This window comes from Pipistrellus hanaki (genome assembly GCF_964339955.1).
Source record: "Pipistrellus hanaki genome assembly, chromosome: 2".
NCBI lineage: Eukaryota > Metazoa > Chordata > Mammalia > Chiroptera > Vespertilionidae > Pipistrellus > Pipistrellus hanaki.
The window spans coordinates 6,912,198-6,939,150 of NC_140504.1; the positions used below are offsets into that span (position 1 = coordinate 6,912,198).

At 58.8% G+C, this 26,953-nt stretch overlaps 2 protein-coding genes across 2 annotated transcripts; both read left to right on the forward strand.

Annotated features, from left to right (window-relative positions):
- Window positions 1–379: 379 nt before the first annotated feature.
- Window positions 380–15,292, forward strand: PWP2 (PWP2 small subunit processome component). The gene is made up of 21 exons (XM_084872040.1): window positions 380–447; window positions 2,187–2,299; window positions 3,820–3,914; window positions 4,200–4,299; window positions 5,003–5,146; window positions 6,017–6,152; window positions 6,394–6,623; window positions 6,952–7,095; window positions 7,551–7,621; window positions 8,068–8,204; window positions 8,618–8,766; window positions 8,967–9,114; window positions 9,353–9,503; window positions 10,428–10,608; window positions 11,735–11,882; window positions 12,292–12,400; window positions 12,637–12,702; window positions 13,621–13,839; window positions 14,018–14,168; window positions 14,406–14,480; window positions 14,688–15,292. Exons 1-21 carry the CDS (start codon window positions 430–432, stop codon window positions 14,869–14,871), a joined length of 2,769 nt encoding a protein of 922 aa, XP_084728166.1. The 5' UTR covers window positions 380–429; the 3' UTR covers window positions 14,872–15,292.
- A 1,485-nt stretch (window positions 15,293–16,777) lies between these two features.
- On the forward strand, window positions 16,778–25,363 carry GATD3 (glutamine amidotransferase class 1 domain containing 3). The gene is made up of 7 exons (XM_084876111.1): window positions 16,778–17,094; window positions 17,253–17,305; window positions 18,462–18,575; window positions 19,448–19,567; window positions 22,356–22,448; window positions 23,621–23,777; window positions 24,596–25,363. Exons 1-7 carry the CDS (start codon window positions 16,933–16,935, stop codon window positions 24,722–24,724), a joined length of 828 nt encoding a protein of 275 aa, XP_084732237.1. The 5' UTR covers window positions 16,778–16,932; the 3' UTR covers window positions 24,725–25,363.
- The last annotated feature ends 1,590 nt before the right edge of the window (window positions 25,364–26,953 follow it).

Genomic DNA, 26,953 nt, shown 5'->3' on the forward strand with positions numbered 1-26,953 from the left:
CGCTAATACAGTTTTGTTTTTTTTCCCCGGAAAGTGTGGTTTTCAACTTATTCAGAATCTCGTTCCTTTTGGTTCTCCTTTGATAATCCAAAGCTATTAAGTAAGTGCGAAGTCGGATCTTCTCCCTTTCCTTAGTGCAGGAAGGGTTCCTCTGGCCAGCGGGGACCAGCCCCAAGCCCGCGAAGATCCAATCCTCCTGAATGCGCCGGGCCTGCGCAGGCGCGCGACTCCAGGAGGGCAGGGGCGGGGCCGGAGGGCTGAGGCTCCGCCTATGGGCGGGGTTTAGGGCTGGGACTCGGCTTTGGGCGGCGCTGCACCTCCGGGCCGCCGGGGGCGCTGTGGCGCGGGGCCGCGGCCCGGCCCGGAACTTGTCGCCAGCCGGCGAGCGGGGCAACGAGACTGTGTGGCGGCACACGTGTGGCGGCCGCGATGAAGTTCGCGTACCAGGTGAGCAGGGGGAAGCGGAGGCGGGGTGTCGGTGCCGGAGCCCTGCGGCGTGGGGGCCAGCGGTCCAGGCCGGGGCGGGCTCGGCGTCCGGCAGCGCTGTCTCCGGCGAGACCCGAGGGAGTCGGGCCGCGGGGGCTCCGAGCGCCGCAGCGGCCTGGACCCGGGAGGAAGGCGGGCCGGGCCGGGCTGTAGGCGGCGATGTGAGCGGGTAGGCCGGCCCGGAGGTGAAATCCCGGTGACCAGAGCCCCGTTGACGGGGAGGGGTGCCGGCCCAGACGTCCACGACCTGTGCCGAGCCCATCCCCGTCACTCTTGCTCCGCTACTCAGGACCACTGACCCAGTGCCGACCCGCTGGTCCCATGTTTACTTGTGACAAGGAAAGGAGGCAGGGAAAGCTGTTGCTGATATACCTGTGGATCACATGTTACTACAATTAGCTACTGGTAAACTAACCCGTTGTGGTTCTGTTAAAACTCAAGTGCAAAATACTGTGCTACATGTTAGCATGTATCAAGAGGAGCACTTAGTAAGAACCGCCCAGACATTGAGACCCTAGTCTTACCCAACACTCCTCTGTGACCCAGATCCCAGGGGCTTCGCTGCCCTTCTCCCTCCCATATCCGGACGACATGCAGGGGCCTCTCCAGTCCTGGCATTGCCCCCCTGGTTGGGACACCCCACCTTCTGTGTGGAGTCTCACAGAAGCCCAAGTGGCTTCCCTGTTTCCCCTCTTGCCTCCATGGTCATTGGAGTGGTTGTTAAAAAGTAGGAATTGGCCGAAACCGGTTTGGCTCAGTGGTAGACCGTGGGTCTGCGGACTGAAAGGTCCCAGGTTCGATTCTGGTCAGGGACATGTACGTTGGTTGCGGGCACATCCCCGGTAGGGAGTGTGCAGGAGGCAGCTGGTCGATGTTTCTCTCTCATCGATGTTTCTAGCTCTCTACCTCTCTCCCTTCCTCTCTGTAAAAAATCAATTTATATATATATATATATATATATATATATATATATATATATATATATATTAAAAGTAGGAATTGGATCACAGCAAGCCTCTGCTTAAAACCTTGGGTGACCAGGCCCCCGGGGGCTCCCTGAGGTTCTCGGCCCTGCAGGCCTATAGCTCCCAGTGCTGCCTGGCTGGTCTTCGTCCAGCTTCCAGCCCAGGTGGCCCCTCCAAATGCTTCTGCCTCTCCCACCGCTGGGATTTGCTGTCTGCGCCTCGTTCCGTGTGCTCTAATGGTCTCCTTGGCCCTGCCTGCTGCACACAGACCGTGAGGGCATTGAGGGTGGAGGCCCTGTGCACAGAGACAACTGCAGGGGACTCTCACATGTGGTTGGATAAATGAATTAATTAATAAATAGGATGCTGGCAGGCTCCTTCTGTGTTCAGGAAGCCTTGAGCCCAGAGTGCACTTGGGGTGGGTGCAGCTTTTCTCCTAAACGTGGGCACTGTTCTCTCCTCCTCCTGGCAAATACCTCCTGTCTGTGGGGGCTGCCCCAGTGCTCAGCCACCGCAGTGGGAGCTCGGGCCCCTCAGGGGTGAGCTCACTTCTCTCTCTTGCTCAGGGCTGGCTGCAAAGGTGCCCAGTTAGTGTCCCAGGGGGTGACTGGAGGGAGCCCGGGGTGGCCAGGGACCTTGTGGGGGCTCTGCACCACCTTCTTGATCAGTTTTGCCACTTAGCCCTTTGAGATTCTGTGTTTTCTTTGTACGAAGACAACTTTGCTTTCTTTCCAGTTTTCAAATCTGCTGGGGACAGTCTACCGGCGTGGAAACTTAAATTTTACGTGTGATGGAAATTCAGTGATCAGTCCTGTGGGAAATAGAGTCACTGTATTTGACCTTAAAAAGTAAGTTCGTAAGCCCCAGACAGTGTTGCTCAGTGGTTGGAATATTGGCTCATGCACCGAAGGGTCTTGGGTTCAGATCCTGGTCAAGAGCATGTGCCTGGGTTGCAGGTTCGATCCCGACCTCTGTTGGGCACATGGAGGAAGCAACTGCTCAGTGTGTCTCTGTCTCCGTCTCTGTCTCTCATTTTCCCCCTCCCTCTCTTCCACTCTCTCTAAATACCAATGGGAAACATATCCTCTGGTGAGGATTCAGAAACAAAGTATTAAGTTCCTAACACTAAAGTCATGTTAACAGCAGCAGTCATTATAGTTTTGCATGTGAAAATCAGCGGTGTTTCCTTAACTTCCTCTCAATAGTACACCTGTTCATTAGGCAGCCTGAGGCGGAGGCCCCAGGATTACATGAGTGGATGGGTCAGCAGGGGAACTGGCCGTAGGAGTCCCAGTTTCTTCATTCTAGTGCCTCAGCTGTACCCCGTGAATCGAGGTCGTTGCCTTCAAGGTACAAACCATGTGTCACTGGGCTAAATTGTGTGGGGAAGGCACGAGGGCGTGGACGCCGCCCTGGACGCCTGCCCAGGCAGCGCAGCGCTTCTGTGTAAGGACCCCTGCATGGCGGGCGGCCACCCTTCCCGGACGTGTGCGGCCCGAGCACGATCCTCCTGTTGCAGGGGCTGCCTGGGTCTCCCCCGTTCTGAAGGCCGCGGTGCCCCTGCCTGGAGGATAGGACAATAGTCCAGCCCTTCTCCTTGCTGCAGCGCCTAGCACATGTGTCAAACACAAGGCCCGCGGGCCAAATCCAGCCCGCCAGGCCTTGCAATGTGGCCCGCACCGCGCTGTCATCACTGCACTCCGCTGTCAGTTTATGACATTGTCAGTTTATGACTGTTCAGTAAACCATTCGGCCCGCAATTTAGGCTGGATTTTAGATTTTGGCCCCTTCTCTGATTGAGTTCGACACCCCTAGAGCAATGCCTGCGCAGGCCATGCCCAGGGCCGGCTGCTGGCACGGTCACTGCTGTCACTGTTTGTTTAAATGACATCTGACGGGTGCTCTCTAGAGTAACTATCAAACATTCACTGAAGAAAAATTAGGGAATAAAATAACAAAATTGGAATGCAACTCAGCGGTTATCTGTTTTTAACATTAGTTATTTTTCCATTTTTGTGCAATTTCTGTAAAAACAGTTTTACATGGACAGATGCGCTGTCTTTGGTTAATCTCTCCTGTTAATCTCTCTTGTGTCCAGTTTTCTGACTTCATACATGTGTAGGGTTTGGAGGTGCAGTCCTAAAGGCAAACTTGACACATCCAAAGCCTGTATTGTAGGTTTTTAATATGCTGTGCCAACTTCTCCCTAGGGATTTGTCTTCCTTTCCCTTTAGTGAGGAGCAAGGGTTTTCGCCGAGCTCTGGCCTGGGGGCAGGAGGGTGTGTGGTGGGGGCAGGTGACCTGTGGTCCTGGCCTCCCGGTCTGACAGCATGAGACCAGCTTCATGGCTCTGGTTTTTGTCTCCCAGCAACAAGTCCAACACTCTGCCCCTGACCACTCGGTACAATGTCAAGTGTGTGGGGCTGTCCCCAGACGGCCGACTCGCCATCATCGTTGATGAAGGTAACTGCCATTGACCGAGTGGTGCAGGGTGGTGACGGGTGGCACAAGTTGGTGGGGGTGGGGGGCAGGTGTGTGCATCAGGGTGACACACAGCCGACTCCAGGTCCTGTTGGGGTGTAGGCCCGCACACTGGGACCCAGGTGTGGGGAGGGGGGCAGTGGTGGGCGTGGTCCTTGGCCTGGAAGTGGGGCTGGGCTTCAGGTGCTGGAAGCCCACAGAACTCTCTGCAGTTCAGCTGTAGGTCAGGTGTCACCCGGTGGCCGCTCCCTTCCTTCCTTCCTGCAGGGGGCAACGCGCTGCTGGTCAGCCTGGTCGGCCGGTCCGTGCTCCACCGCTTCCACTTCAAGGGCTCCGTGCACAGCGTCTCCTTCTCGCCTGACGGCAGGTAAGGGCCTCCCAGCTCAGGGCTGGAGCTGGCTGGTGCAGACCTGGGGGGTGTTTTCCACTCAGGATGTCCCCGTGGGAGCCTGTGCTGTGCCTTGTGTTGGCAGCCCAGACAGTTCTTGAACCCAGTGATCCCGCTGGGTCCAGGCTCCTGCAGGGCTGCCCACGTGGCCCCTCCGCCCCGCCTGCTCCAGGCTGGTGGGCACATGTCTCCAGACTATGGGGCTATGAAGGAGCCGCCAGCTTCAAAGTCACCGTGAGGAGGCCATGTGGGGACAGGTTCAAGGCCCGAGGGAAAGGGGGCTGGTTCCCAGGCTGCTCAGGCCTGGATATGCGTGGAAGGGGCGGCTCTGTTTCCGCTGTGAGTCTCCTGTCCACACTGAGAAACCCCCTAGCCAGCATCCAGGTCCTGCCTGTCAGTCAGGGCCAGTATCTTCCTTTCGGGTCCTCCCAGGGCTTCGGCAATGGGGTTGGTGGGAGGGAGCGCCTGAGGGAATATGCGCAGGGCAGCGGTGTGGTCGCTTCCCTGACTGTCCGCTGGTCCTCCAGCCTGGGTCCCCCAGGAGCCAGTGAGGCAGGCCCCCAGGTCTGCCTCGCCGGGGACTGACCTCAGAGCAGGCGGTCTGTGTTCCCGGGCCCCCAGCTGGCCTCAGTCTGGCTGGTGTTGAATGTGGTAACTACCGGGACTACCGTTTCTGCCACAGGAAGTTCGTCATCACGAAAGGCAACATTGCTCAGATGTACCACGCCCCCGGGAGGAAGAGAGAGTTCAACGCCTTCGTCCTGGACAAAACCTACTTTGGGCCCTACGATGAGACCACACACATCGACTGGACAGACGATTCCCGGTGAGCCTGGGTGGGGTGGCCGGGAGGCGGGGGCGGCCCGGGTTCCGTTCTGAAATGGCCTCTCCAGCATCTGGTGTGGGGCTGGAGGAGGGAGGGTGCCGGGTTGGATTTAGAGCCACACTGCTTGGCATTGGTCGCTGAACCGGAGAGCAGGATCCACCCAGGCGAGGGGAGCTGTAACCCAGTGCGGTAGCCAGGTTCATGCCAGCACAGGTCTCAGGAGCATGGTCGGTGGGCGAGTTGGCAAGCCTTTCCCCGCCTGCGTGCCCGGGTGGCTATGGCCTATCTTCTCATGGCCGCCATCCCAGAAGGCACCTGAGAGCGGCTGGCTTTTTCTCAGCTGCCCATCGTTCTGCGTTCAGGGAGAGATGAAGTCTGGCGGTGGCTGCTGCTTTGTACGGACCAGCTAGCCTTATAGATCCCTGGCCTCCGTGGAGGGGGGGGGGGGGGACGACTCAGCCCCCAGGCAGCATGTCGGTGGGAGACAGCGGTCGCACGTTCCTGGGGGACAGGCCTGTGGGAGAAGGGTGGGGTGCCCCGAGACCAGGCCTTCTCTGTCATTGCCATAAGCAGAGTTTGCCCCAATTGGGATCTTGTAGAAAGGGGGTGGGAGGTTTCAGAAAGGCTTGGGCAGGCTCCCCAAGCAACACCCAATGGGCTCTGAGATCGGCTCTTGGGACTTCGCTGGCTGACCCTGTGAGGGCCTACTTTTCGAGGAAGAACAGTAACACATGTCCACCAGTGCTCCAGGAGATGCCGAGATGGATGTAGCCAGCACCCTGGCCTGTCCCCGCTCGTCACCCTGGGTGTCCGCTGTGCTTGGGGCAGCGCTCAGCTGGGAGCCTGGGGGTGAGCTGTCTCCTCTTCCAGGTGCTTTGCGGTCGGGAGCAAAGACATGTCCACGTGGGTGTTTGGGGCCGAGCGCTGGGACAACCTCATCTACTACGCGTTGGGCGGACACAAGGACGCCATCGTGGCCTGCTTCTTTGAGTCCAACAGCCTAGACGTACGTTCCTGCAGCCCCCAGAGTCCCGGGTCCCGTCCCTGTAGATGTAGGTGCCCCTCCCCTGCGGTCCTCCCGGGTCAGTTGGGGAGTCACGGTGGCTGTTGGCTGCCCGTTGGGAGTCATCTCTCTGATGTGCGGGGGAGGCTTTGTGGACAGGTAAACGGGGTTCTTGTCAAGCTGCCTGTGGAGGGCGTGGGCCTGGGTCAGGGTGACCGTGCCCACCTTGTGCTCCCACTTGCAGCTCTACACGCTCAGCCAGGACGGAGCCCTGTGTGTGTGGCAGTGTGACACCCCCCCTGAGGGCCTGAGGCTGAAGGCCCCCACGGGCTGGAAGGCAGACCTGCTGCAGAGGAAAAAGCAGGAGGAGGAGGAGGAAGAGGAGGAGGAGGAGCGGGAGACCACCATCCGAGGGAAAGCCGCGCCGGCCTCGGAGGAGCAGCAGGGCAAAGTGAAGTACTCCCGGCTGGCCAAGTAGGTCTCCCGTCCACAGAGCGGGGGCCTCGTGCTAGAATGGGACGCTCCTGTGGACTCCGGCCTCGGAAGGGACCCGGCGGGGGATGTCACGGGGCGAGGACCCAGAGGCACAGAACAGACCGCTCCTCCTAGGCCCGGGCACCAGCTGAGAGGCTCCGTGGGTCCCAGGCACAAGGAGACTCAGGGAGTGAGGAGCTGAGGGTGGGAAGGGAGAGGGGACTCGAGGCAGGACAGTGAGGCCTGGCTTCCCGGGTGCCCACCTGGAGCGGATGCTCTGGCCCCAGTCCCAGGTGGTCCTTCCAGCTCTGCTGTCCCCCGTCCTTAGGTACTTTTTCAACAAAGAAGGAGATTTTAACAATCTGACAGCTGCAGCATATCACAAGAAGATCCATCTCTTGGTCACTGGTTTTGCATCTGGAATCTTCCACCTTCATGAGCTCCCGGAGTTCAACCTCATCCACTCCCTGAGGTGGGTGCCTCTGCTTTCTGAGGGGCCAGTGGCGGGCGGACGGGAGGCCACACTGTGCCTGCCCTGCTCTCGGGCCCTGAGTGGCCTCAGGCCTGGTGGCCGCGTGGGCGGCTTCCCAGGACACCTGGCTTCCCTCCTTCCTGGCCAGGCGCTCGGAGGAGCAGAGGGGATGCCGCTGCTCCCTTCCCTGGGCTTTGGTTCCACGTGTGGGTCTCAGCGTTTCCCCTTCTGTCCTGCTCTTCGGAGCACAGAGAAAGCTAAAATACCCAGTTCACAAAATTACGCACCTTCGAGGGCTTGAAGGCAGGGCCGCGCTCTGGGGCTGCCCGGGCTTTGCATTGAGTTGTTGACATGAGGAGGGAGTGGGCAGGAAGTGTGTAGGCCCGAGGGGCTGGCTCTGGTCTCCAATGGGGACAGGAGGCGCTTGTGTTCACGGAGTCCTGCTTTCTGCTCAGCATCTCAGATCAGAGGATCGAGTCCGTCGCCATCAATAGCTCCGGGGACTGGATCGCCTTGGGCTGCTCAGGTTCGTCTCCTGCCCGATGGTGTGAGACAGGAGCTTCCGCTCTGGAGCACCTGCCCGTGGTCCCACCTCGGACCCTGGCCCTCCTCCGGGCTCCGGGAGACGCCTTCCGGGGCCCGCTGTGAGCGGAGGGGGCCAGCGGTGGTCTGGTGACGGAGCGGTCAGGGAAACTTCCAGAACAATGGCTTCTCTGGCGGGCTGCAGTATGGGGCCCCTCTGCACACTGGTGACTCGGGAGGTTGGGGTGTCTGCTAGGTCCCCTCACGCAGGTGGACAGGTGGAGGGTGATGGCGGCACCTGCCTCAGAGTGGGGTAGGCTCTCAGGTGCCAGCATGAGTCAGGGCCAGACAGACCTTCCCTCCCCCCGAATCTCACAAGCAATGGGTGCCTTCGTCTGCCCATGGGGCGGGGGCTGTGATCAGGCCCTCAGCCCCCTGTGTGCCCCTCAGGCCTGGGCCAGTTGCTGGTGTGGGAGTGGCAGAGCGAGTCCTACGTGCTCAAGCAGCAGGGCCACTTCAACAGCATGGTGTCCCTGGCATACTCCCCCGACGGGCAGTACATCGTGACCGGCGGGGATGACGGCAAGGTGGGCTGGTCGGCGGGGAGGGAGCATGGCCCGGGTGGAGGAGCTGTGGGGTCCTTCCCTGTCCTTCTGCTGGGACATATTGGGTCACCGAGGCACTGGGCGAGGCCCGGCTGCGGGGTTCAGCCCAGGGCTTGCAGGCCCGCTCGCCTATCTGGGCTCATGAAAAGGCATTTACAAGCTCACCCGGATCCCAGTGGGGTGGGCTCCCACACTTGCAGCTGCTTGGCTGATGGGTCTTGGGTGCTACCAACCACCATCTGGCTAGCTATACTTCCAGAATGGCACAAGGCCCCCGACAATCCCCCAGCCCTCCCTCACGGGAGGAGGTGAGGGGCAGACGGTGTCCACACGGGGTGTGTGTGAGTGTGAGAGTGAGCCCAAACCGGGGCCCGCCGGCTCCTCTCTCCCCACAGGTGAAGGTGTGGAACACCCTCAGTGGCTTCTGCTTCATCACTTTCACGGAGCACTCGAGCGGCGTCACCGGCGTGACCTTCACCGCCACTGGCTACGTCATCGTGACCTCTTCCATGGACGGGACTGTGCGGGCCTTTGACCTTCACAGGTGACCTTTCTGCTCAATCTCTGGCTCAAAGCAAGCTGTTCCTCTGCTGGGCTGTAGCGTGAGGCTGAGGGTTCTGGGATTGTCAGGCAGCGTGTGGTGTGGACTGAGGCTCAGCATGGGGCCACAGCATCCAGGCCCCGGGACACATGGGCGGCAGGGGCCTCAGCGGGCGATGTCAGCTGGGCTTCTCTCCGCGGCAGGTACCGGAACTTCCGCACCTTCACGTCCCCGAGGCCCACCCAGTTCTCCTGTGTGGCCGTGGACTCCAGCGGGGAGATCGTTTGTGCCGGGGCCCAGGACTCCTTCGAGATCTTCATCTGGTCCATGCAGACAGGCAGGCTGCTGGAGGTAAGGGCTCGTCCCAGGAGCTGCGCTCCAGAAGGGTCGGGTGGTGGGGGACAGATGCAGGAGGGGCAGAGGTCACTGTTAACTCCAGTTTTCTGGCCTCGCTCCCTGCTTTCCTCATCCCACAGCCCTGAGCGCTCAGAGAAGGGTCGTGTCTCAGCAGCCACAGCACCTGTGCTCCCTGTCCAGCAGGGGTCCGTCCGCCAAGCTCATCTCAAACCTCCTTTATGAACTGTTGTAGGTCCTGTCTGGCCACGAGGGGCCCATCAGCGGTCTGTGTTTTAACCCGATGAGGTCGATCCTGGCCAGCGCCTCCTGGGATAAGACAGTGCGCCTGTGGGACATGGTGGACAGCTGGAGGACCACGGAGACGCTGGCTCTGACCTCCGATGGTAAGCTGCACCGTGGGCCGAGCGGGCGGAAGTCCAGGCTCAGGTGGGAAGGCCTGGTCTCAGTCCCAGCTGTGTGTTTGGGTGTAAGCCTGGGACTCCCAAGGGCTCACAGCTGTCGGGGATGGCAGCCCAGTCGTGTCACTTTGCATCCGGCTCCCCCCTAAGAGAGTGAGCTGGGGCCTGGCTCAGGTTCCTGCCACTCTGCCCTGGCCGGTGGGTTAACCCTTGTCCACAGGAAGCAGTAGGTGCAGGGGGCCCCACCGCAGGCTGGGTGGACCCTGCCACCTGGAGCCCCACCACCTGTGTTTGTGCACGAAGTTGCCCCGTGCACAGCCAGCGGAGTGTGGACGTCCCATCTGGGGCTTCTTTCCCTGCGGCAGCAGAGTTGATTGGTCACAGCAGAGACTGGACTGTTTGCTGTCTGGCCTGCATAGAACTCATCTGCCAACTCCAGGTCCCTGGGGGCTTCTCTGCCCCCTCCCCCACCTGCCTCTGGTTCAGCCTCTTCCTAGCCGGCCTCCTCTATCTTTATGGGGCCTCCACACTGACCTGCATCTCCAGTTAGTCTGTTTCCAGTCTGTCCTTCAGTCTCATCAGAATCACCTTTGCCGTGGCCTGTGTGTGACTCCCCTGTGCCCTCCCGCCAGCCAGGCTGGCCCTGCTTACTCCTCCCTGGACCCATCTGTGGCCAAGTCTGGACCCCTTGCACTGGGGCCCTGTCTGCTCGTGTAGCTGATGTGGTGTGAGCTGTTGGTGCTGAGGCCTTCCTCCTGGGGCGGAGCATCTCAGGGAGAGCTTGTGTGTCCCCATCTCCGCCCCGGCCAGGCCCATCCCTCAGGGAGCTGGCAGTGAGGACAGCGAGGGTGTGGCCCGTCTGCTGGAGCCTGGGGCTTCCTCAGGCTCTGATTCTCCATCTCTTCTCAGCTCTGGCTGTCACCTACCGACCCGATGGCGCAGAGCTGGCTGTGGCCACGCTGAACTCGCAGATCACCTTCTGGGACCCTGAGAACGCCGTGCAGACCGGCTCCATCGAGGGCAGGCACGACCTCAAGACGGGCAGGAAGGAGCTGGACAAGATCACCGCCAAGCACTCGGCCAAGGGGAAGTGAGTGCCTTGCTGGGGGCAGGGCGTCTTTCACGCGGGGCGTGCGCCCTGGCACCCAGGAGCCCGCTCAGCAGAGGGGTCTCTTCCCCTTCACCCCCAGAGGGGGATGGAGCCTGTGTTGGGGTTCTGTGTGGGTCAGTAGATCGCAGTGTCCCCCACCCTGGCCGTGGGAGCAGCGCTGCCCTGAGCACTCCAGGCTGGTGTGTGGATACCTGATCGGCTCCTTGAGGTCTGTTCCTAGGAAGGAGTTGCTGGGTGACTTGGGGCTACTCTCACTTTGAGGAACTGCCGGATGGTTTTCCAAAGATGCCGCACCATTTCCTTGCCCCCCAGCGGTGGGAGGGTTCCGACCTCCCCACGTCCTCACCAACACGTTCTGTGCACCGTTCTGCATCGCAGCCGTTCTAGCAGGGAGCTGCTGCAGTTTGAGGGCGTGTTCCCCAGGTCTCAGCGCGCTCGCTTCTCTGCACCAGATGGCAAAACTCGTGGTTCTGATTTGCGTTTCTCTGAGGACTGACATTGTTGAGCATCTTTTCATGGGTCAGTTGGGTTGGTCATTTGATCGTCAGCTTTGGATAAATGTGTCTCCAGAGCATTTGCCCATTTTAATTGGCGTCAATGAGAACGGAGTCTCTCTCATTTGAAGATATGAGAATTCATATCTTTAAGATACAATGAGAGACTTAGCAGATAGTACGATTTGCAAATATTTTTCCCATTCTGAGGTTGTCTTCGCTTTCTTGATGGTGTCCTTTGAAGCACAGAAGTTTTTAATTTTGAAGACATCTATTTCCCTCTGGCTTCCCAAGGACATGCCCTGATTTGAACCACGTGGTCCTTTTGTGTTGAGTTGTGCCTCCCAGGAGGCTGCAGTCCATGCCCGACACTGAGGGGAACAGGACTAGAGTTGTAGACTGCAGGGTTAGTGTGCTGTGCGTGCAGGGTTCGGGTCCTGTGTGTGCAGGGTTCGGGTCCTGTGTGTGCAGGGTTAGGGTCCTGTGCGTGCAGGGTTAGAGTCATGTGGGTGTCTAGGCTGTGAGCCATGGAGGCTGCTGGGGAACATGGTGGGAGGACCACATGTCGCAGGTCTTGGGTGGTGACTAAGTCCGAGTACCCTGCGCTGCAGGGCCTTCACCACTCTGTGCTACTCCGCGGACGGCCAGTGTGTCCTGGCAGGAGGGATGTCCAAGTTCGTGTGCATTTACCACGTCAAGGAGCAGATTCTCAGGAAGAAGTTTGAGATCTCTTGCAACCTGTCGCTGGACGCCATGGAGGTGAGTGAGCAGCGGGGGCTCCATAGCACAGATCTGTGGGCTCAGTACCCAGTGTGGGGCGGGGCGGGGCTGTGGTGTGAGGGCGTGTGGCCGGGATGGGCCTGGCAGTCTGAGGGAGCAGAGCCAGCCCCTCTCCCTGTGCCTGTCGCCCTCACAGAGGCCCTCGGGGGTCCTCTGAAGGTTGAGTTAGAGAACCCAGCCCCCTGTGGCAGCAGGGCCTCCTACCCAGCAGCACTGGGCTCTAAGGGAGGTTCTGCCGTAAAACTGGCTTGATGCTGTCTCCTCAGGGTCCTGTGTCCTGTGCATGTTCTGGCTGGTTTCCTTAAGTGTTATACACACAGGCAAAGGCGGAGAGACATGTTCCCCTCCCCCACCTCTTACGGAGATACCTGGGGCTTTACTCCTCTAGGAATTTTTGAACAGAAGGAAAATGACAGAGTTTGGCAACCTGGCGCTAATTGATCAAGATGCCGGGGAGGAGAACGGAGTCGCCATTCCGTTGCCAGGCGTACGGAAAGGTGAGCAGAGGGTCCTTGTCCCTGTGGGCTCTGCCGCAGCGGGCTGCCCTGCTCACCCGCTTTTCATTGTCATTGCTGCCCTGGCTGATGTCTGAAAACTCCCTGCACACATGTGTCTGCTGGAGGCTGGGCCGCAGGAAGCCTCCCTGACTTGCTATGAATAGGGCTGGAGGGCCAGGGCCAGGTCTCATAAGGGATGTGCTACCCTGTAACTGAGTGGTTCCTTTGATTTCCAGGTGACATGAGCTCGCGCCATTTCAAACCCGAAATCAGGGTGACTTCACTCCGCTTCTCTCCCACAGGTGAGCCAAGCAGGGCGTTGCTGGTGCTGGAAGGGGTGGGGGTCAGGCATGGACCCACACGATACACCATGCCTCTGCTCCCACGGACAATGTCGGTCTCAGTGTCTGACTAGCTCTGTCTGAGCTGCGCTGTGCCCCATGCGTTAGGCATGTCATCTTTGTCCTCTCTGGAGGGTGGCTGTGACAGCTGTGACCTCAGACAGGCTGGGCTTGGGGACGGGGAGACAGGCACCTGCTCTGAGCACCCTTCACATGTGCCAAGTGGGACCATCCTGGGGGGCCGCTTTCTCGTCTACCATCCTCTACCCTGCCCCCCGACCTAGTGTCCAGCAGACCGCCACTGACAGCTGTATGGAGGGGTCAGTACCCCGAGGCCTGGGGCCATTTGGGTGTGCAGACCAGAACATGACAGGGTGGTGGTGGGTTGGTAGCTGACACTCCCCAGCGTGGAGTGGTGGCAAGGACCGTAAGGTGCAGAGCAGTACGTGGCACAGTGCCACTGTGAGCCAGCGGTACCGACCGCAGCCGAGAGGCAGGTCTGGGCCACCTGGTTTTACAAGTTAAGTGTTTACAGACCAGCCATGCCAGTTTGTTTGCCCTTTTTGTCTGGGCACCGTGGGGGAGTTGAGACATTGCTGCAGAGACCACATGGCCTGCAAAGTTGGAAGTATCTGCTGCCTTTGCCAGGCCTGCCAGGGTAAACAGGTGGGGAGCACCTCTGTGTCCGCTGCCACGTGCACACGGTGCGGGAGGACGGCTGGCGCCAGTGGCCCGGGTGCTCCTCCCAGAGGAAGACGTCCCCGTGCTCCTTCCTGTGCTGCTGCATCCGGGACCACGCACTGTTCGGCGCCTGTTCCTTGAATAAGTGAGGAACAGGAGAGGAACTGTCTGGAGCCATGTGACTGCTTCCTTTCACAGGGCGCTGTTGGGCAGCCACCACCACCGAGGGGCTCCTCATCTACTCCCTGGACACCCAGATGCTCTTTGACCCCTTTGAGCTGGACACCAGCGTCACCCCTGGGCGGATCCGGGCGGCACTGCGCCAGAAGGACTTCACCAGGGCCATCCTGATGGCCGTCCGGCTCAACGAGAAGCTGCTGCTGCAGGAGACCCTGGAGTCCGTGCCCTGGGATGAGAGTGAGCGCCAGGCCTGGCTGGGGTAGGGCTGGGGGCTGGAGCTGCCGGGACCCTGCACCCACAGCTGCTGGTCAGGCTCTCGGGTTCTGTGCACGTACAGAAAGGGCATGAGCTGTAATCGGCTTTCCTCCTGGTTTGAGTTCTTTGCAGAGTGAGCGTGCGTTTCCTTCTCTTACAGTTGACGTTATCAGCTCCTCCCTCCCCGAGTTGTACGTGGAGAAAGTGCTTGAGTTTTTGGCTTCATCCTTCGAAGTGTCTCGCCATCTGGAGTTCTATCTCATATGGACTCAGAAATTGCTCATGGCGCATGGACAGAAGCTGAAGTCCAGGTACGACTCCTGTCACAGCCCATCTTTGCAGATAAAAAGGGAATCTTAGCATGCAAACATGGCGTGAATAGAGGTCTTTATGGGGGTGCACAGCATGAAGTGAGGCCTCTGCACGCGTGTGTGGTGTGGCGTGAGGCCTTCAGATGCACATGCACCACAAACGGGGGCCTTTACAAGCACACACAGCGTGCCGGGCGGCCCATAGCCGCTGAGCACTGAGGGGAGTTTCCTTTCCAGGGCAGGGAAGCTGCTGCCGACAGTTCAGTTCCTTCAGAAGAGCATCCAGCGGCACTTGGACGATGTTTCCAAACTGTACGTTCTGCCAGCGTCGGTGGGCTGGGAGGGGGCTGTGTCTTCGCCAGCTGGACCTCACCAGGGTCCTCTCACTCAGGGATAAGAGATACCACAGCTGGGTATTGTCAGGTTTGCAGAGAGGGTGCTGGGTGCCGGTGAGCCAGCGTTTCTGGTGGAATAGAAGTCACTCCTGCTCTCACTAACGCGACCCCTGCCCTTTCACAGCTGCGACTGGAACCGCTATAACATCCAGTACGCTCTGGCAGTTTCCAAGCAGCGGGGCGTGAAACGCCCCTCGGAGCCGCTGGGAAGTGAGGAGGAAGCCGATGCGTCTGATGATGAGGACAGTCTGCACCTGCTCGGTGGAGGACATGGGGATGGGGATGACGGGGATAGGCTGTTGGTGTAAAGCTGGCTGCATTGCAACCCCGTTCATTGCGGTTAAGACTATGGAAGAAAGATCCACGGCTGTCTGGTCCCGGGCAGTGAGTGGAGGGCAGTCTGGGGAGCTGGAAACCACCACTGAGGACTCGCTCTGTGCAAGAACCCAGCATCAGAGTGAGCGGACCGGTCCCTGGTCAGCTCAGGCTTGGCGCCCAGGGCTGGCCCAGGACCTGATGGTATGAATAAAAAAACGCTGAACGCCTGCTACTGAAAATGCCTTTTCAAGAGGCAAATAGGTTCATATTTATAGACTCATGAACTTTGTATGAAAGTTATTTATATTTTTAATATGAAGTTTTAATGGTATATTTAGGGATGAAAAGATGGGATTTTCTAAAATGTAAATATGGATTAAATCTAAACTGAATTAAAATGTTTATAATGTATCGTGAGTGTAACTGTCATGCGGGGGTCGGGGGGGGTCTCAGCCACCCAACCACTGGCTCCTCGATGCCAGGGGAACAGGTGAGCAGGACAGCCTTCACGGCCCCCATCCTAGGCTGCCTACCCCATAATCTTTCCGTAGGGTCTGGGCAGAGAGCAGCTGCTTGACTCTGACCCTGGAGAAGGACCAGACGGGCCTCCTGAGGAGCTCAGAGACCTGCTGTGCCAGCTCCACCCTACAGTGTCCTTCGGCGGCGTCCCTGAGAGTAGCTCGGACCAGCTTCACCACAGCCGGGTGCTTGGTCCCCTTTGCTAGTAGCAACAGCCCCAGGTGCAGTGCTTGCCCCAGAGTGTACGGGAATGGTTTTGATTATCAGGTGTAGCCCACAGGTCATTGGACAGCCTGGCTCTCCTGTGCTCCTCAGGGTACATACCTGCCCACCTCCCTAGGCTGATGTGAGTATACCTGGCCAGGTGGGGGTAGTGCATATGACAGCTGGTGTACCAGTATCTGCCGCCACCACCACCCAACAGGAATGCCCTCTGTGGCAGGCCTATGCCTGCTCGTGGCCTCTAACCCATCTGTTCACCCACAGTGTATATGCTTAGGCCAGCAGAGCTCAGCCCAGGTCACTGGGTGTTTGTTCTACACCTTCCCCGCCTGTAACATGGGCTGGATAAAGATGTATTCCCTCTCCACATGAGCTTTTCAGTAAGCCTCACGGTGTGCACAGGGAAGTACAGCTGAGCAAACCCGCATGGAGGTGTAACAGGAATGGAAGGTGAAGCTCAGCGGGTGGGGCCCAGAAGCAACAGCCCTGGGTTGTCTGCAGTCCAGCCTGTTGCTCACCTGCAACTTCTCAAATATTTAAAAATCTGTGTTAGTTTGAAACTTCAAGGGAAGGTTAAAGCACCTACCCAGGCATTTGTATGCCAACCGGCTCCTGGATAACTAGGTGTGTTTTCATGCATGTCCCCATTTTGCAATGATTAGTGCAAGGGCGCACACTGAGCATCGAGGGCAGGGAGAGAACAGACCTCGCGGGCTCTGGATGGAAGGACACGCCACAGCCTGGGGCTGTCCTAGTGAGAGTGGCGCCTCTAGGGCCTGCAGTTTGCAGGAGGCGCAGGGAAAGACCCACGTGGGAAAAAACAAGGAGCGGCAGGCCTGGGGCTGCATTCGGATCCCGACACAAACTGCATGGACCCCTGAGAGCCTCAGGTCTGAACGCTGGTCTCCGCTGCTCAGGAATCGCTTTTATGGGTGAGCTGACATAGGCTATTTCACTGCGGGCGCAGCCCTGTACCCGCGGGAGCTGGGGGCGCGAAGCTGGGGCGCGGGGCGGGAGGGAACCAGCGAGGGTCGAGAGCCAGGTGGTACCGCGAACGACGCGAGACCAGGGACCGGGGGAAAAAGCGCCCCAGTTCCCGCGGGCTTAGCCACAGCGCTGCCCGGCGACTGCGCAGGCGCGGCCCCGCCCACCGCCGCTCTTGCGAAGGTGAAACTAGGCTGCGCAGGCGCGGCCCCGCCCACCGGCACTCGCTGGGGGCAATAGGGTGACTGCGCAGGCGCCACTGAGCGGGTTCCCGCGCGGGTCTCCTCCGCGCAGTGACCCTCTGACCCCGCTGTCTCGGCGCGGCCATGGCGGCTGTCAGGGCCCTGTTGGCACCCCGGCTGGTGGCGGCGGCCTCTCCGTTCGCGCCGGCCCCCGGTCTGCGGCCGCTGCTGCTCACGGGGCCGGCGCCCGCCCGGCGCGCGGCCTTCCACGGCTCCGCGCCGCGGCCGGGGCCCAGGGTCGCGCTGGTGAGTGCGCGCGCTCGCGGGGACGTGGGGCGGGCCGCCGAGGTAGGGCTCCCCCCACCCTCGCCCCCGCCCCGTTCCCAAACTGAAACATCCCCGTTCCCCCCGCCACGTGGGCCAACCCCACCGCATGGACTCCCGTGACCCGCGCTCCCCCGCAGGTGCTGTCCGGGTGCGGAGTCTACGACGGCACGGAGCTCCACGAGGCCTCGGCGTAAGCCCCCTGGATAGTGCCCTGGGGAAGGGTTGTCTTCTCCCCAACCGATCGCAGAAACCTTTGTCCCCTTAAGGCAGGAGAGATGGACACGACATAGGGAGGCACAGGGGGGAAGTTCTAAATTACAGCTATAAAATAAGAGACACAAAATAAACTGCTTCAGTATCACCTGTGACATCTAGTGGTTTGAACACCCACGTGTTACAAACATTGGGATCAGGTGCCTGAGTTTTTGAGTTGTTTTCCCCCCTCTATCAGCCGGGTTTCCATCCACGCAGCACCTTTGCAGCTTTCCTGGGTGTAGACTGTCACTCATGTAAACCTGTCAGTTGTTACTGAGTTAGGAGCCTGAGGCTGTTGGCTGTGCATGGCCTCAGAGCCCTTCCATCCCGGGATTGCCAGCTGTGATGGTGTTGGCGCTAGACAAGGCGTGGAATTCAGAGTGTGCGGAGGTGGGTGGCAGAGGGCCAAGAGAGTTTCCTGGTGGGGGAACTAGGGAGTGGAGAAGGCAGGAGCAGCGGGGCACAGTTTGAAACCTCCCAGCATGGACCAGGAGCAGTACGTGGAGTGCCCATGAAGTTGCAAGAACAGCAGAGCCCGAGTGAGTACCAGGGCGGTCCCGGCTCTGCTGGGCCCTGCGTCCTCCCAAAGGGGCACAGAGACAGCACCGAGTCTGGGACTGATGGGTGAGTTGCCGCATGCCTGGCACAGAGCAGCCCTCTGGGAGACCTGCCTGTCTCCGTATCTCCCACCTCCACGACAGCAAAGTTGGGCGACACCTGGAATTAAACTTACTACCGTGAACCGAAAGCCACCTCAGACTTTTGAGACCCACATCAATTGGCCTGTGGGAGGACGGCACCCCCACAGCAGCCTGGGAACCTAACACCCAGACTGTGACACCAGCCAGGTCACCCCTCCCCCTGCACCTCGGTTTGTAAAGGGAGCATGGAGACTGGCTTGCAGTGCAAGCTCGGTTCAGTGACAATGAATTCAAATTGTGGGGGTTTGGACCACAGCCTTTTGCAAAGCAAGTGGGATGTTAACGACACAAGGAATTTATACCTGGCATTCAGCTAAAATCCTGCTGTTAGAAACAGGTGAAGCTGGGCCGGGCCTGTCTCAGAGCCTGGTGTGATTTCCTCCCTCGCAGGGCGCTGGTGCACCTGAGCCGTGGCGGGGCCGAGGTCCAGATCTTCGCTCCTAACATCCCTCAGATGCACGTGATTGACCACACCAAGGGGCAGCCTTCGGAGAGCGAGACCAGGTGTGGGTGCCGCCCCTCTCGTCCTTGGCTGGGAGCTCCCTGGGAACCTGCACCAGAGCTCTGTCAGCCCAGGCAGGGCCGCACCTGTTCCAACGAGCATCCTTCCTCAGGCTCCTGTCCTCCGGTCAGGACTTTGCAGCGAGCCAGTGTTCCTGTCCCTACTTACTTCCACTCCTCGCCAAAACACATTACTGCAGAGTGAGCTCCAGGCTTTGACCAAAGGTTTGCGCCTCAGTTTGTCTGGCGCCTCACTGCCTGCCTGGGCCCACGTGTCTTTGAGTAGCTCCCAGCAGTGTTTCTGTTCCCGTGGCCCCGGGTGCTTGAGATCTCCCCTCCCGCCCTGCCGGGACCACAGGGAATGGCCCCTGGAGGCTGTGGTTCCCGACACCTTTCGGCTGGGCTCAGACAGTGCGGCGAGATGGGCCAGGGGAAGACACTGCAGCTGTCGGCTGGGGGCTGGGGGCTGGGTCCTAGGTCCTAGTCAGGACCCTGGCCTAGGGGGGCAGTGGCTCCCACTGTGGTTGCTGCACTCACCGGATGCAGGACTTCCTAACTTCCCCACCCCCGCCCTGCCGTCAGTTCCACAGAAATGCTGTGTGCGTCAGACACGTAGGGCCTGCCTTCCTGGTGGCCCCTGACTGATGCGGGAGGCTCCAGATGACCTGGGTGGGTTGTGAAGTGCTGACCTGAAGGGTCCTGCAGACGTTTACATCCCTGTAGCTTTAATTGCCTTTTCTGTGTATTGACGTAAAATTCACACGCGAGCATACTCCCTGGGGCTGAGAAAACACGGCCTCTTGTCTTGTGGGCTCCTGCCTGCCGATCTCCCATCTGCGCTGAACTTTGTCTTGGCTTCTTTGTGTCTTTCCCAGGAATGTTCTGGCTGAGTCAGCAAGGATCGCCCGTGGCAAGATCACTGACCTGGCCCAGCTAAGTGCAGCCAACCACGATGCTGCCATCTTCCCTGGGGGCTTCGGAGCTGCCAAGAACCTGTGAGTGTCTGAGCTTGGGGCCTTGGGCTTTCTACCTGGCGCAGTAGCTGGGGACCAGGTGGTGACATGAGCCACTGCTGAGGTCTCGGGTCCAAACGATGCAATAGCCGCTCTGACGGAACCAGGGCAGGATGGGGCTTAGGTCACATTTTGGCAAGACTTGAATTCTCCTCTGCCTGCTCCTTTCCGAGCCCTCCTGGCACCTGGCCCTGTTGTGGGTGTGACTTCTCTGACCTAACCTCCGTACCGGTGTGCCTCCTCACAGCAAACCAGTGTCTTCCTGCAGGCGCCCACGCTCCTGTGTGTTTTCTTTCCGGTCACATGACCGTTCTGACCAGCACCCTTGGGTCTTTGCCACGCAGCTGGTTGGGAGCCTGGGAAGGAGGCCGTCACTATGACGTCCGTAGGGTTTCAGATCCTCTTTCTCTTCTCTCATTCCTTATTCTTGAGTTTCATGGAAATTGTCGGCCCTGGCCTCACTGTCCCAGGACCTGTCTCCTGTGGTGGGCAGAGGTGTTCACGTCACAGCTGAGTGAACACGCAGCGTAGTATGTTGCTTTTGATGGAAACATAGCAGATCAGCAAATCGGCCCTGAATGGAACTTTTCCTGTGTCACTCGTAAGAACGTTCCTTCCCAGGCCCGGGGTCTGTGGTGACAAACCGCCTTCCCGCTGACGAGGCCATTCCTGGGGCTCTGCAGCTTCCTTGCTCCCCACCCTCTGCTGACAGCGCCTGCCCGTGCAGCGCTCCAGGAATCACCACTTCCTCCTGCTGCTCTCTCCTCGTCCCCTTAGCGCTCGGACTGAGTGGGTGCTGCTCTCCCACAGCCTTCCAGGACACCCCCTTTGTGTCCTCGCCGTGCTGTTCACACCTTTTGCAGGTGTCTACCTAGGCGCTCCCTTCTAAGCGCTCCCTCCTCGGTGACTTTTCTGGGTGCTGTTGGGCCTGGCCGGATCGCTGAGCCCAGTGGTCCTTTGTGTACTCCTTCATGAGTCCCCGCCTCCCTCCTGCACCCCTTCCCATTCTCCCCATGAATTGTATTCACATGTTGCATTGCTGCCATCATGTTTGGACTGCAAACCTCCCCCTACTGACCCACCTTTCCAGCTGCCTGCCCCGGAGTCCTGTTGGAACATCTTGCTGATCTTTAGCGCTGACTCCCTCACCTGTGCTCACCTGTCATCAGAATGAGCGAGCAGGGAGATGGGGCAGGGGAGGCTTCAGGCCTCAGCCAGGGTCCTTGCTCATTATCCCCCATCTCCCTGTTTGAACAGTTGACCCCCACACTGGCTCTGTCCATCTGGGTGTCCTGCACCCAGGAGTGATGGGCAGAGGTGGTTATGTTCCCTAAAGTCTGACTCTGCTCAAGGCCTTCAGACCCAGCCCTGAGAAGGCTGCTTTTCTGTCCAGAGCCCTGCCTCACACCCACTCTTGGTCCCCAAAACCAGCCATTCAAGTGACTTCCCCATGTCACCGTCTTCATGAGCTTCCTGGTGGGAGATGCAGAGAACTGTCTGGCTTTTCACCTGCGACAGGACCGGGCTTTCTTTCTCCGAAATATAAGCTGGCTTCACAAACCACTGGTCTCACCTCTGACTGTTAGCACCGCCCGTGGGGCATGTCCCCAGTATGGCTGACACCTGGTTGGCTTAGGAGCCCAGACGGGAGGTGCACCGGGCTCTTGGTGTGTCTGTCTCTCGGTGTTAAAGGGTGTGGGGCACCCTGGACCAGCATGCACTTCCGTCGCTGGCCCAGTCTTTCCTGCCTTCCCAGAAGAAAGGCTCGCTCCTACATCAGTGGTTTCCTACCGGGTGGCTGCTGTGTCATTTGGGTGCAGCAGGTGGCAGCAGGCGAGTTCAGTGGTGACAGAAGTCACCTGGTTCCTCATGGTGGGACCTGGCACTGTTGCTAGCTTTTGTGTGTATTTCCTGAGATATTCACATATGTGGTGTGTTAAAATTTTAACCAGACGGTAGCCTCTTAACAGTGTTGGTCCGTTAATAGTCTAACAGCTGCAAACATCCCACCAGGTGGATGACCCAACATCAATAGGTGCTCATGATATGCAGTCCTCTTTTCTCCTAATACGTTTTGGTGGTGCAGTTGACATGCATGTTTTAAATGATGCATTTTGACGTGCCAGGAGAGTGGCCACCCGTCAGTCCTTTGTGCCAATGCCAGGCGTCTAGGATGGAGGAGTGGGACCCACAGACAGAACACGGGGAAGCCCAGCGTGTGGCTCTTGGCAAAGAGGGTGCACTTTGAAATTTGACGGGTCTCCCAGTTGCCTTCCATGGAGATGGTACAGGCAGGGCAGACCCACCACCTGGGAGGGCAGACTATTCCAGACCCTGAGCCACTCTTGCTCTGGAGAAAAAGATGGCATCTTGTTTAATTTGCATTCCTCTTCCTTGTCAGTCAAGTGGAGCACCTGTCACTGGCTTTAGGCCGGTGCACATCCTGCTGCTCCTTGGTTTCCCAGCAGACCTCTGAGGACCAGGTGGTGTGGCTCGCAGTCCAAAGCTTCACCTAGCTCTGGGTCTGCTTTTCCCACCTCACCTCTGCTGCCCCACCTCCCTCCTCCCGCTTTCCATGCTGTTTTCTCTTTAAAAAACAAAACAGAAAAGCATACAGTGGTATGAGAAGTCACATATTGTGTACATGTGCACACACAGGCTAATCATTTCCTTTGCTGAGGAATCCATGGACCCACACGTCAGAGCTCTGTGGCAAATAGCCAGGGGCTCTCAGGGGCTCTGAGGTGTTGGCCGCCTGTTCTCCCTGCAGGAGCACGTTCGCCGTGGACGGGAAAGACTGCAAAGTCAACAAAGACGTGGAGCGCGTCCTGAAGGACTTCCACAAGGCGGGGAAGCCCATCGGGTAGGTTCTGCTGCCCCAGGAGCAGGCCTGGGGGCAGGTGGGCCTCTGGTGACCGGCAGTGGTGGGGAGGGCAGGGGGCCGGGGCCCGGGGCTCGTAACTGGCAGCTGGGAGCTGCTACTCTGAGCTGTGTGGTCCTGAAAACTCGCCCCGTTCCTCCTCTTAACTGCGGGATTTCACAGGTGCCTTCCAGCTCTGAAAATTCTGTAATCTTGTGGTTGCATTGGTTTCTCCTGATGGCTTAACAGGAAGGAGAGGGGGTGATTGTCAGGTTCCATAATGTTCCCCGGTCCTTCCCTGACCACCAACCTTTCCCAGCAGCCCTGCCCCTTGCCTGGCCTCCATTCGCCCTCCTGTCCTTGCTCAGCTAGTTAGCCCTTGTCTTCCACTCTCACTGCTGCTCTGTGCACTGTTCCTGCCACCATGTCCTTCTCGACTGCCCTCTCTTCCTTGTGGGGCCTGGATCCTGAGGCCGGCCACACACTAGAGTCCCCCTGCTTCTCTGCACCCCCAAACTCATCGGAACAACCATTGCTCATGCCACCGCCCCTGGTCCTTGGTCCTGACAGACAGGTGAGGCTGGCCATACCTGCAACCAGGAGGGGCTCAGAAACGTGATGGCCACCCTGTATAAGACCTGATTTCATCAGACTTTCGTGTCCACAAGTGTCCCAGTGGCTGCTTCTCACTCCTGCTGCGTGGTTTGTCCATGTCAGTGAGCCAGAGTGCGAACGTCTCCTGTGTTTAGAGTCAGTCACTGGGAGAAGGCTTGGCAGGAGCACAGCGCACACACTAGGAACAAATTTGCGGGATGCAAACTTGAGGCCGCTCCTGGCTCCCATGGGTGCTGCTTACTGCCGTGTCACTCATGAACTGAAAAAGAGCAGCTTATGTTAGACCCCTTCATCCCAGTGGGAGACAGAGGCTGCTGAGGACAGTCCCTGCTGACAGCATCTCAGACTTCAGTCACGTGCAGAGCTGGCCCAGCAGCCGTCCTGGAGCCCTGCAGCACCACCAGTGCCAGCCGAGGGTCCGAGCCTGGGAGCGGTCTGTGCATGTGCCTCCTGCCCGCCTACACTGGACCTGTGGAGCGGCCGATGCCATCCACGCTGCGCGTCTCCCCTCAGAGCTGCAGGGGCCCTGCCCCCCTGACCCTGTTCTCCTTCGCCTTCAGCTTGTGCTGCATCGCTCCTGTCCTCGCGGCCAAAGTGCTCCCTGGCGTCGAGGTCACCGTGGGCCATGAGCAGGAGGAAGGCGGCAAGTGGCCGTATGCCGGCACCGCGGAGGCCATCAAAGCCATGGGAGCCAAGCACTGTGTGAAGGGAGTGACCATATCCTTTCCAGCAGCGGGGACCCACGTGGCGAGGGGTCTCCCCTTCTGTGGCTGGGCAAGCGACGTCTCCAGCTAGGAACTGCCCGAGCGCCAGGGCGTAGAGAGCCCCGGGCAAAGGCGGGTCACGCCCCGGGTCTGCACCTGGACCTGAGATGTCCTGGAGATGACCCCGTCACCCCTGGGCGCCCGCCTGTGCTGAAGGCGGCTGTCAGCCTCAGTGTCTTTGTGAGCAGTTAGTTTCAGGTGTCCCTGTGCCCCCTGGCACAGCGGCCAGCAGACTCGTGTCTGGTGGGAAGAACCGGGCTGGCCCGGGGTTTTATGTAGGTCCCGGGCAGGTGGGGCGAGGCCAGTTCTGTTACCTCAGGTCTGCGTGAGCTGGGGTGAGGAGGCGGGTCCCAGGTGGCATTGGCCTCTGCTCTGCTGTTGCTGGCACGCAGCTGAGCTCTCTCAGTTTCCTTGATCTGAAAAGCAGAGGTGCTGCTGCTGCCTTCAAGGTTGTGGGTGCCGTGTGGGTACCGGGGCACAATGCTCTCCGGCTTCGTGAGGCTGACGCGGGTCGCTGAGGCGTGAGCTGCTTTCTTTCTCTTGGGAGCGTGCTGGTCACGTTCCCGTGTAGTTCAGCCGCACAGATTGTGAAAAGTGGCCCTGCCAGCAGATTCCTCCGGGAAGAATGCCCCCCCCTGGGCCCCCCCCCATCACCTTGGGAAGGACGGGACGCTTGTTCTGAGAGCAGCTGGGAGCAGTGGCCGGTATGTGCTTTGTGCCTAAAACTTCCCCCATCCTTGCTGGGCAGTGTTTTCCCTAACCTCTGTGCACGAAGCTCACGTGGACCAGAAAAACAAGTTGGTCACGACCCCAGCCTTCATGTGTGAGACGGCGCTCCACCACATCCATGACGGCATCGGGGCCATGGTGAAGAAGGTGCTGGAGCTCGCCAGGAAGTGAGCCGCCGGCTCTGGCTTCGCCTCATCCACCAGGCGGAGCTGGCGGCCTGCTGTGCAGTCCAGCCTGGAATATGACACACTTGGGGTCAGATAATTGGTGTGAGAGTCGTCATCAGCTCTGCTCGGCTCACCTTCCTTCCAGGAGAGGAGGAGGCGGCTGGAGTCCCCTGCCTGTGGGATGGAGTGGCGGCTGGCCCGGTGATTCCCGGAAATGACAGTCCGCTTTCTCAGGAAGCCAGTCAGGTGGAGGTATTGTATAACCTCAGGTTCACCTAGCTTCAGAATACTTAGTGTTTGGAAGGGAAAAATAATTTTAAGTTTATAAATGTAATCAGAAAACTTGAAACATGGTTATTGACAATTAAAGATTCTCTAAGCTGGAGTAAATATGTACTCATTGAAATGTTCCTGGGATTTCTGTAGCAGGCAGCCACATGTCGGGTCTTCTGAAATGGGCAAATGAAAAATGTAAATGAGGTTTCTTAATTAGTCTCAGTTCTCTTAAATTTCAGGAAGAAATTGCAGTCCTCAGTGTAGGTGGGGGCTGCTGGGTAGTGACTGTCAGGTGGTCCCAGCACGAGCAGCAGCTGACACTGGTGTATCCAGAAGGCACAGTAAATTCTGCCGTGTTCCCTTTGAATTGTGGTTTCTGTTATGGGGAGAGGGCCTTCGGAGGGATCACCCAAGTGTGGAGCGCCATCCCCTTTCGGTCTGTGCCCCTTGGGGGCGCTCCGGACACACGGACGCCACAGTGCTTGTGCTTTGTTTGGTTTGGGAAAGCTCCTGGGTGGAAGCAGCTGGATTGTTTCATTTGGTCCATCTCCCACTGCGCTGTGTCGGAGGCGGCCTGGGAACGGGTGCAGGGACAGGGCCTGCCACTCCCTCCCCCACCCCTGCCAGGGAGGGCGGGTGATGGACGCCCCTCTGCTGGCTTTCCGGGCTGTGATTCCTGGCACCACGCTCGCCCAGGCCCTCTGGCTCACCTGCATCTGGTTCAGCCCCTGGCATCCCAGTCCTTTCTCCACAGGAACCCCCTTGTTTGGCCGCCAGCTTTTCTCCCACTGAAGCTGGGCCCCTGGGCAAGAGCCCCCGTGGTGCACCTGCCAGCACCAGCCATGAGGGCCAGGCCTGTCCTTGCTTGTGCAGCTAAAGGAAACGTCGCAGGGCCCGTTGGGGGGCACGTAACAGGTTGAAGTCTCCTACCTAAGAAAGGTGTTGATTGAAACACGTGTGTGAGCATGTGGGTGTGCGCACCTGGCAGAACACGCAGATCTCAATCATGCTCCTTGGTGAGTTCTCACAGTGAATGCACTCGAACCTCCACCCGGACCCCAAGACCATGGCCCCAGACCTGAGCCCACAGGTGCCGGTGTGTCTCGGCTCCAGCACAGGGGAGCTCGGCTGTGTGGCTTCCCCTGTGGAAGAATCTCCAGACGGGTTTCTCCCCTGGGGTGTCTCTCACGTTCCACGCCTCCACCAACGTCTCACTGTGTTCCCTGCACTTTCACAGGCAGCTGCCAGGCTGTTGGGCAGGGCGGGGATGTTGTGCAGCTTTAGTGCGAATGGCAACAGCGCTCCTGCGTGTCCGTGCTGTGTGCCACCAGCACGCGTGTCCTGCTCTCCCGCCTGCTGGGTGTGGTTGGCCGTCGGCCTCATTCCAGCACCCTGGTAGGAGGATGGTGTCTCCCTGATGTCCACTGAGGCTGATGACCTTTTATATGTTTTTCAGCCTTTTGGCAATCCTCTTGTGAAGGCCCTGTCCGGCTCCGGAGGTTGTCTGTCTTGTCATTGGGGTTACCTATGTGTTCTGGCCACAAGGCCTTTGTCAGTTAAGTGGGTCACCCATATTTTTTCCCACTGTTTTCATTCTCAAGGGTGTCTTGGTGAGCAGATATTCCTCATTTTTTATTTATTTTTTAAAAATATATTTTATTGAGTTTTTACAGAGAGGGTGGGATAGAGAAGTTAGAAACATTGATGAGAGAGAAACATTGATCAGCTGCCTCTTGCACACCCCCTACTGGGGATGTGCCTGCAACCAAGGTATATGCCCTTGACCGGAATCGAACCTGGGACCTTTCAGTTCACAGACTGACGCTCTACCACTGAGCCAAACCGGCATCAGTCTTGGCTCCTCATTTTTTAAAAATATCTTTTTATTGGTTTCAGAGAGGAAGGGAGAGGAAGAGAGAGATTGAAATAACAATGATGAGAGAGAATCATTGATTAG